This window comes from Octodon degus, unplaced genomic scaffold, assembly GCF_000260255.1.
Source record: "Octodon degus isolate 3935 unplaced genomic scaffold, OctDeg1.0 scaffold00002, whole genome shotgun sequence".
NCBI lineage: Eukaryota > Metazoa > Chordata > Mammalia > Rodentia > Octodontidae > Octodon > Octodon degus.
Genome location: NW_004524578.1, coordinates 24,451,425 through 24,461,711, shown reverse-complemented (window position 1 = coordinate 24,461,711; position 10,287 = coordinate 24,451,425). Strand labels below are relative to the sequence as shown.

General features: G+C 45.0%; 1 protein-coding gene across 1 annotated transcript in view; it reads right to left on the bottom strand.

Moving 5' to 3' along the window:
* Positions 1-12: 12 nt before the first annotated feature.
* Spg11 (SPG11, spatacsin vesicle trafficking associated) overlaps positions 13-10,287 on the bottom strand; it is a 91,654-nt gene continuing 81,379 nt past the window's right edge. Inside the window, exons 31-40 of the mRNA XM_004623493.2 lie at positions 9,623-9,762; positions 8,583-8,781; positions 8,083-8,220; positions 6,271-6,404; positions 5,589-5,696; positions 3,493-3,661; positions 3,008-3,096; positions 2,695-2,850; positions 1,348-1,499; positions 13-948 (exon numbers count right to left, since the gene is read on the bottom strand). Coding sequence (XP_004623550.1) covers positions 768-948; positions 1,348-1,499; positions 2,695-2,850; positions 3,008-3,096; positions 3,493-3,661; positions 5,589-5,696; positions 6,271-6,404; positions 8,083-8,220; positions 8,583-8,781; positions 9,623-9,762 — 1,466 coding nt within the window. The 3' untranslated portion in view covers positions 13-767. The remainder of the gene's footprint in view (positions 949-1,347; positions 1,500-2,694; positions 2,851-3,007; positions 3,097-3,492; positions 3,662-5,588; positions 5,697-6,270; positions 6,405-8,082; positions 8,221-8,582; positions 8,782-9,622; positions 9,763-10,287) is intronic.

Sequence of the window (10,287 nt, the reverse complement as noted above, 5' to 3'; positions counted from 1 at the left end):
TGGAAAATTGTTTAAATACTAAGGTCTAATTAAGTACTAGAAGAACTATTTATTTGGCATAGTAGAGCCTACAACTCAGGTTATGAGTAGAAGCATAAACTGGGATCTTTATCTTATTCTAGATTTAATAAGATTTGAGGGTTTGTCTTTTTTGTCCCAGTTGTCACAACCAGAGCAAAAAGTATTTCAAAATTTCCATATGAAATAGGATCCTTGGCTCGGTTGACTAAATGTAAAACAGGACCATTTATGCGACTTGGTGAATTAATAGGTCTGACTACACAGCAATAATTATACAGCAAATACTGTTTTAAGGCAGATAAGGGCTAAGATTTCCTTAGCAGTAATAATGACATACACTGAATTTAAAATCTATTTTATTATAGAAAGATCAGTTTCTAACAAATGAAAATGTATCACCTGTTCCTTAACTGTGTAAATAATATTAAATTTCTTTGAAACTGGAATCTGCAGGCACAGGTATCCTTTAATCATTGCATTACCTCCTAATGCAGCAATTTCATCCTGAGGAAGCTTTTGATCTTAACACCAAGCATCCATGTAAAACAGTATAGATGAGCAATCACTTCCAAACAGGAATTTCCTGCTGAAAATTCTCTCCTTCATTATCTCACCCACAAAGGACTGAGATGGTGCCTTCCTGGACTTTCCCAAGTCAGACACAAGCTGCCCAATGCACTCTGCTCTTGATCATGGACATCCGTCAGAACCTGTTGTTTCAAGACCACAGGCACCACTGAAATCGTCTAAGCAGCAAGCATGTCTTTTAGACAGCAACCTGTTTGAGGGTCCTTCAGAAGCACATTTACAATTTCATAAAATTTGTGTTCATACGCCAACTTGTAATATAAGTAGATATCTTCACAGTAGGAGAGTAACTTCTTCAGGTTTTCTGTGGCCATGTCAGTAGGCTGATGTTGTTTATATCTAGATAGAAATGTAAAAAGCACAGGCTGAATCCTGTATTTTGAGTGAGGACTGCTATTTCTGACAATGGCCTATGCCTGAAGAGAAGGTGCTGTCATCTGGGGGATTATTTTCATTAAAAATAAGTATGACAATGCTCACCTTAAGTTTAGTACCACCCCCAAAACAAACTCTGGAAAGGCACCATACGCAAACTGTTCTTTAGCAGATGACTCTTTGGAGAGCATTTCACCTCAAAGTTCAACAAAAAAGCATAGTCCACCATGTCCACCTCCACATGAGACAGGGCCTCACTGCTGCCCGGGTTAGTCTTGGCTCACGTGGTGCCCACCAGTTTGCTAGTACGCAGGACTGTGTAGGCATGGGTCACTACCCATCACAGTCAACTTTTAAACTTACTTTTTTGAAATCTCTTCAAACACAGTGGGTCTTAATAACCTTTGCTGCTTAAATTCTTCCAAGTAATTAAAGTCTCCTTTAATTATCACTTGTTGGTACAGAATTTCAGCCCAATCTGGGACAAAGTCGTATGCCTCAGCTACAATAGATGCCTTTAAAGGGCAAAAGTGGAGACACAATTTAGAGTCCATGTGACAACTGACAGATTCTACAAAATAACTATACAGGTTCATGCAGTGAATATGATCATTATCAGCTTTTACAATTCAATCAGACTGGGCATACAGCTCAACGGCCAAGTGCGAGGTCCTGAGTTCGATTTACTACCAGAACTGGTGAAAAGCATGGTATTGGTTTGGCACTGTTCCTCATGTAATCCCTCAAATACCTACCTTCATTGTAGCCTTCACAGTGGGTTAAAAGAATTGCTGAGGAAGAACGTATTGCCCACTGTACAAGGGAACAGTGAAGGTGCTGAAGCCCTGGTGTCAGTCCCAAAGCCCTAGAACCTGTTTCAGCAGGTGCTCATGGGGGCATGGCTCTGTGTACATACGGGCTGAGATTCTTGCACAACCACTAGCAGGGATGGGACTTTTAAGCCAACCATCTCGGGCCAAACAGGATGGAGAAAAAGAGATGGTAGTGCTTCACACTGTCCAAGGTGCCCAAAAAACATGCTATGTGGATCAAAGCACCTGCAAGAATGCACAGGAGCTGGGGGTTCGATCCCTGGCCTGCCATTCCAGCCCTGCCCCCGGGACACACTGAGACAGCAATTGAGACTGGGTGTGGTGGTACACACCTGTAATCCCAGCTCTTGGGAGGCTGTAAACAGGCGGATCACTGCGAGTCCAATCTAGCAGTGAGACCCTGAACGACCTGTAGACCCTTCCCTAAAATACAAAAAACAAACAAGACCAAAAAACATGCTATGGAGCAATATGGTACTCCCCCGCCTTTCCAGTTTTTTTGACACGGGGTCTTGCAATATAGTTTGGACTGGCCTTGAACTTGAGGCTTTCTTCCTGGTTCAGTTTCCCAAGTGTTGGGTTTACAAGTGTGTGCCACCACACCCAGTTAAATCACCTCTTTATGGTTACATTGTACAGCTAAGTCAGGACACCTATGCTGGTCCTGCTCCTAGGCCTGAGGTTCTGTCTCTTAACCCTGAGAATGTCCCATTAGTGCCACAAGAGAGATACTGCTGTGCTGGTTAAAATTTTGTTTCTTTTTTGGGGGATGGGGAGGGGTACCTGGGATCAAATTCAGGACCTTGCACTTGCCAGGCAGGCACTGAAGCCACTGAGCTATACCTCCCCGGCCCCCAGAGTTTTGTTTCTGGTTCACCTGGTAAAACCGAGGCAGGGTCATGATGCAGTCCATCAGCTTATGGCGGGCTAAGTTGATGACCATTGTGTTGTGGCCAGTGTTCAGAAAGTGAATCTGTAGTGTTATCAGCTTGGTGAGCCGGTGACAGTGCAGCGCCTGTCGCACACAGGAATCCTGATGGACAAGGATGGAGGGAGACAAACTGTCTTGACAATTGGACTCACCCCTTTACTCTGCTTGACACTGCCTTCCCTTAGAGAAACCTAGGACAAAAGAATTCTTATTGCAGGTATCAAGGCCAGGGTGAATTCACACCATTCACTGTTGTTACCTTGGCATAACTCTCAGCTGCATCCAGCATCAGGGTTAGGGCCTTCAATAGCAGCTGCTTTAGCTGCTGCCCATCCTTGAGGTTGTCCTCTGCAAGGAAGAAAAGACATTGCTGAGTCAACTAACTCCCAGGTGGGCTGTTCTTCCACCCCGACATGGTAGGCTAGGAGAAAAATACCCTAGCCAAATTCACAAGGAGGTAGTATCTCAGGTGGAAAGCTGTAGGGCCTGAAGCCTGCATATGCTTATTATAACTTTACTCTGGAGTAGGATTTGGTGCCCCTCTGGCTCTGGGCACTGAGGAAGGCTTCCACATTAGCATGTAATGGTTCCTGTTGAATGGCACCCTAGATACACAGGACCCAGGTCCCAAGAGTGTCAAGGCCTCCCACACACCCTTTTCGTTTCCTGCCTCCCTAGCTGAGGCCCTCCTTCAAACAACTTTCCCATTATCATTGTGCCCTGGGGGTGCTGAGGTGATCTTACCCCAGGTCTGACACTCGATCAACTTCAGCTGAATACAGGCAGCTGCCTCATGGTTCTCCCCGATCTCTCGGCACATGCTAAAGCACAGGGCAATCATGTTGTGCTTCTCACTGTCCCCTGGGCGGCAGCGTTTGATGTAATCCAACAGGGCTGTCTTCAGGGTCCCACTCTGCCCAGGGAGAAAATGGAATACCACGATCTTAACCAGGGAGTACAGGACAGATAGGATCAGCTATCTCAAAAGTTCCTTAAAAACTCCCAAGAAAAAAGATGACTAAAACTGAATGTAGTTTATTTCCTGGGTGAAAGAAAACAGGCATGTCCTGTCTTCTTTGTGAACAGTTAAAACCTTTCAGAAGGGAGAAGCCTTAACGATACACTTTATCTAACAATTCTATTTCTAGAAATGTACCCTACAGAAATAGGGAAAAGTACTAAAATAGTGCAACAAATTGGTGTGGTGGTGCTCCAGGGAAGAATTCCTGGGCTGTTACATCAGTTAAAGCCAGCCTGAATTATACAGTAAGCTCTTGTCTCGAACAGAAGAGATGGGGCCAGGGAGACAGCTTAGTGGCATAAAGCACCTACATGGCAAGCACAAGGTCCTGAGTTTGATCCCCAGTACCAAAAAAAAGATATTAATAGTAATTAAGTTGGAACAGCCTAAATGTCCAAAATAAAGACTTATGCCATTGAAACTGAAGTAGAAGACTGTTGATTTAGGTAATGGTCATGGTACATTTACTAAGGGAAAAAAGCCATTTCCTATTTCCATGGCATAAGTTTTATTAAAATGTATACATATATTATATATGCTTTTGAGTAAATTGCAAAGAAAAGGCCTATTTACCAAACTTTGTAACGGCTTTCCTCAGATGCCTCAGACAATAAGGACTGTTTTCTGTGTTGTTTTCCAAGTGTCTTAACATGCATTACTTTTACAATCAGAAAATGTTATTAAAAGAATATTTTAAAAAAGAGTATTTAAATACAGAAAACTGCCTCCAAAAATAGCAGTTTAAAAAATCCCTTGAAGCTGGCCATGATGGTGCATGTCTGTAATCCCAGCACTTGGGAGGCTGAGGGAGAAGGGTCACTGCAAGTTTGAGACCAGCCTGGGCTACAAAGTGAGCTCAGGGCACGTTTGAACTGCACAGCAAGACCATGTCTCAAAAAGACCAAAAAATCCTGAAAATGAACCCATGCCCAGGGCCTCCTATCCTGATAGCTTGATTGGTCTGCTGTGAAACTGGCCCAGTATTATGGAGATGTCTGGCTGGGGCTAGGTTCCTAGAAGCCGAACGTGCAGAGGTAAAACAAGGAGAGGTAACAAGTCAGCCAAATATGGGAGTGCAAAGACTGCATGAGCGATGCACCTAGTGTCACGGCATGCTGGGGACAGGCTCCCAAAAACTCAAAGAACTGAGCAAGGCAGAGTTCTACTACCAAACCTCCTTGCTGGTTGTCCTTACAGAAGATTTCTGGTTCAGCCAGTGCATTCCCTTCCTGAACTGGCTCTAGCAGAGTGCTTCCTTCGGCTTGGTTCCCTTAAAAATCCTCCACTCAAACCCTCAGGCAGTGTCAGAGCTCAACAGTCTACTTTCAGCATGGGTCTCAGCCAGGATTTTGCTGCTGCTAGAAATGGCATTTTCTCACACAGCATGCCCTATGAGGGTCTCCAGCCTGTAGCCCACTGGGCAGACACAGTTGGCTCACTCCGGCCACACTATGTGAAGAGGAATTGCCTGGGGTGGCATATAGAACAGATGGACCTGCTGGAAGTGGAAGAGGACAAACTTCTTCAGTATGTTTTTTGTTTGTTTGTTTTTTAAGATAGGATCTTGCTATGTTCAGGCTGGCCTTGAATTCACTACATAGCCCAGGCTGGCCTCAAACTTGCAGCAATCTTCGTCCCAGCCTCGCTAGTACTGGAATTAGAGGAGTGCACCACCACCATGCCTGGCATTTTCTTCAGTATTTGATGTCAGCATAATCCTTACCCTGAGTGTCTGCTGCCCTCCCTGTGTTCCCGAGAGCCTCACCCTGATCAAAGTTATCACTCAGAGAAGCTTAGCCCGTTAACTGCTCACACCCACCGGATCCAGCTTCTTCCTCATCAGCACTTCAAAGTAGTGTTTTTGATGCAACAAATCAAATATGTACGCCATCTCACTGTACCTTCCAATGCCAGTGAGGAGCCGGACCTGAGGGGAGGGCAAGTGTCAGCATCTTTGGAGTTCTTTCAACCAGACTACATCTCTGTCATGGGGGCTGCATGCCCAGTTCCCTCCTATACTCCCAAAAGCAGACTTCTTTGGAGGAATCACAGTGGCAGTCTTTGAGGACATCACTGGCTGACCATTTCCTTTTTGCTAAGCACGAACACCAAATCATGCAGAGCCATCTCCTGGGCAGGCTCTCGCTCTTTCCTAGCTCCTCAATGGCCCCTGTGGCAAATAACTCGGGAAGGAAATGAGGTTTGAACTGTCAACTCATTTCCCTTGTTCTGGGGAGCACTGAGTCCTCTAGAAAAGCTCACTGCTCTGGCATAAAGATGCAATGGCTTTGGAACTTGGCAGGGACTCTTCTTCTGGTGCTATCTCTGATTCAGATAGAAACCCTAACTTGGAGCTGCTGCAAGGTGGGCAGGCCAACGAACTATCAAGTAAGTCATGGATCCAGAGAGGCAGAATTTCCTAAGACTACATCTGAGCAAGGCTCTAGTCTCTGTTTCTAAGGCTGCCCCAGAGCAGAGTGCGGGCAGATAGGACTACTCACCACCAGCCCATATTCCTCATTGGGAGCCAAGTGGTTATCCGTGAGCATGCGGGCGGCCTGCAGGACTTGCATGATGCCCTCCATGTGGCATGTCAGGGTGAAGCAGTGATGAGCCAGGATCAGGAGCTCTGTGGCTGGGGTGGGACACTGGTGAGACAAACTCATAAAGCCTGCTCACCCACTGACCCCTGCCTGACAGGAAGGACCCTATGTAGACAGCACACTCTCTCTTCAGGGCCTGGCCACACTAGCTCTCCCTCTAGTGATCTCAAGAATCTTCTCTCAATATTTACTCCAGGGATTAACTCTATCCTCCAGAGAGTCATGTAGTGGCCTTATCTGCAAAGGCTGAAAATGTGAAAAAGGGATCCTTACCTTCTAAAGACAGAGAAACTTTGTGAAGACAGAAACTGACTGGTGTTTCTGCCAACATGAATTCAGGCTCCTTCTTTGCTTATACCTCAGTGGAAAAATCTCAGGGGCTTGGCTTTCTAACTTGGTGCAAATTTAAAACTATTACAAGCTGGGCATAGTGGCAACTGCCTGTAATCTCAGCACTTGGGAGGCAAAAGCAGGAAGATCCTGAGTGTGAGCACAGCTTGGGCTACATAGTGAGTTCAAGGCCAACCTGGACTATATAGAGATCCTGTCATAAAACACACACACAGAGCCTCTTTTGAGGCCCATCAAATATGAAAAGAGAAACGGGTTTCAGGAGATGCTATACGACCTAAGAGTGAAGGGTGACATGTTCTTTCTTGGGGTGAGTGAAACTTAAGACATACATATATACAGTCCCTCATCGCAGAGGTTATATTCCTGTCACCCCTGCAATAAATGACAATCAGCGAAGTAGTGACATTATATTTATTTTAGTATTTAGATATATTCTAAGGCTTTATAAACCTTTCCCACAGTTTTAAAAACACTTTTAGGCTTAGGGAGATAGCTCAGCAACACAAGTGCCTGCCTGGCAAGTGCAAGGTCCTGAGTTTGATCCCTGGTAGCAAAAAAAAAAAAGCCCCACTAAAAAACCCAAAACCACTTCTAATGTTCTTAACCATTTTCTACACTTGTAAACTGACGTAATTTTAACAACATATATATACTGTATGGTACTGTAAAATCCTGCAATATAGCAAAAAAATCCACGATAAAGAATTTAGTTTAATATTTTTTGAAAACCTGCAAAACAGTCTGCATAAATCCAACTGCAAAACAGTGACAGACTACGTGTGTGTCCACATCATACATATACATGTACAGAACCCTTTAAAATGAGCACACCCTTGACTCAGGACTTCACCTTAGGGAAATAATCATGGATGGGCACAGATATATTCATCAGAATGTTTAAAGTAGGAACTAAAGGACCCAAAATGGTGCAGTTATTATTTTTTACAGTACTGAGAATTGAACCCAAGGCCTATTCATGCCAGGTAAGTGCCCTATCAGTGAACTACACCCCCAGAACCCTTCCCCCAAATTCTTTTTAAAAATATTTTTGAGAGTCTTGCTAAGTTGCCAAAGCTGGCCAGAAACCTGTAACTCTGCTTCAGCCTCATTTGGTGCTGGGAACAGGTATACACCACCACATAGAGCTAAAGGTTTTATGTGTTAAATTTAAGACTATTTTACCATACCTTCTAAATTTTCCTTATGGCTTTCTACTAAAAATTCACTCCATGCTGGAGCGCTAGGTATCTAGAGCAAGAATAAATATTTAAATGACGTTTTGGAGAGATGATACCACAAGACGTTTTAGAGATCTGCTTAGGCTCAAAACATTTTTTAAAAAGGCTAAGAACTTACTGCAGGATAGCTCCCCACAAGGAACACAGGAAATCTTATCCAGCAACTTCATGCCAACCAAAGTGTGGTCTCGACACAGAGCAGTCAGCTGAAGAAATGCCTGGCTTTCCTCTGCTGGGCTGAACATCTGCTTATGTCCTGCACAGAAAGATGTGGAGACAGGTTTGGTTAACGAATGGAAAGTTGGAAGAACAAAAGCGGGCAGGCAGAGGCTACTCTGCTCAGGCTGAGTGTCAGCGGTCATGCTGAAGGGCTCCTACAGCAGCAGCCGTGCTGTTGAGCTCAACGTCCGCCCTCAGGACAGAAGCAGTGCCCTGGCTGGAGAGGGCGGAGCTACTCTGAGAATGATTAGAAAATAACACAAAACAACAACAAAACAAGTGCAGTGTGTTCTGTTCCAAAAGTGGTCTGGAAATGTGAGAGGGCAACACACTGAATGCATCTGAGCATAATATCCAAATGCTTGCTGCTGGTGACCTGAGACTGCTGGGCCACAGCACCTGTTCCCTCGGATGGGGCCAGCAGCTCCTGCATCACCTCTTCAGCCACAAGCTCAGCCACAGTTTCTGGAGGGAGGCCCTGGGTACTGATGAAGGCCTGGGCTCGTCTGCACCGGTCAGGTTGTTGAGAGGCCAGGATTGCGTGGAGTAGGGCCTTGCCATCCTGGGTAGCAACCTCTGTGTAGGAACAGCCCAACTCCTGGGGGGAAGGGAGAGCCAAAGTTATTTTTAGGAGCCAAGAAAAACTAAAAGCCAGTTCTGTAGGAAATGTGATGTGCATGCACCCCATTGTTTTCTGAGTTTAAAAATTCTTTCCTCTGAACAAGAACCTCTAAAGAAGCAAGTACTATTTCCTAGTCCTTTCATCACCACAGCCAGATTAAAGCAAAAGAAAGGCTTATTATCAGAAAACTTCAGGTGGCAATCTCTTGCTAACCACTGATTGTTTCAAACATAAGCAGCAGAAGAAAGCAGAATAAAATGCAACAATATCTTCTTCATTGTTCCCACAGCAGTAGTAAAACCCTCCAATTCCCATAGACGTCTTGGAGTCGTCTTTAAGTCCAAGTGTTTTGACACTTGGGTTTATTCCCATTAGGCTCTTTCATATCCAGTCTTCTGCTTTCCTCTTTGAAGCAGCACAGAGTCACAAACATCCTGTCTGCTCTGGCTCTTGTCTTTACAGTCACTGCACTCCATGTGGAATGTTCTATACAACTGGGAAGAAAACCTAAGACATGAGGTCTAGAAAGGACCTTTATGTTCAAACTGTCATTTAAATGGAGAGCAAGGAGTCTACTGAGGTAAAGCGCCTTGCCTAGTCTACTGGATGGCTGCACTGTGCCCAGGACTTGTATTTCCCTGGGGCTTGGCCGGTGTTCTTCCCACTATTCCCTGCAGACAGACAAACAGTGGCCACTATCTTGCCAAAAGCTCTGCTCCCAGGTCACCTGGGAGGCTGACATTACTCCCTGAATGGCTGTCATGACACTGTCCAAAATCCACCTCCAGCTTCCCCTTCCAGGAGACCTCCCGCATACCTTGGCAAGTTCATACAGGCAAAGGATCTGCCGGCAGTAGTTCTTCCCAAAAAGGCATTTGCTTGTCAGAATTTCCAGATTTGTCACCACCTCATCCTTTGAGGGCATCATCACAAATGACTGACTATCCAAACTTGAAGCTGGAAGCAAATACAAGTCCGAGGGGCTCTAGGCTGGCAGGTTAAGCCCTTTCCCCAGACTCCTATGACTCTGCCTCTCTGCATGTAACTCCCTGCATCATGCTCCCATGGCCTGCCTCAGTCTGGGATCACCTCCGACAAGGCACCACTTAAACTTCTTTCATTATCTTCTAGGAAGACCTCATGCTACGAAAGTCTCAAAGCCATCTAGATAGAGGCAGCACCAACTTCCCCACCAGTCTCCTCCACACATGGCCCCTCCCAGTTTCCCCACATGTCAAAGAAATCACCACGAATGTATCTGCTTTTTTATTTGTTTTTCAGGCATGTATCTGTATTTGCATCTATCTTTCAATCTCAGCCTTCAACACCCTGCACATGAGAGGCTGTTACCCATCTCTTGCTGCTAACCTCCCTTCTCTCATTAATCGTCCACATGCTCATTTCCAAGCTGCAAATAATATCCTTGAAAGTGTAATAAATTTTTTTATTAATTTTATTTATTTATTTGTGTGTGTGTGTGTG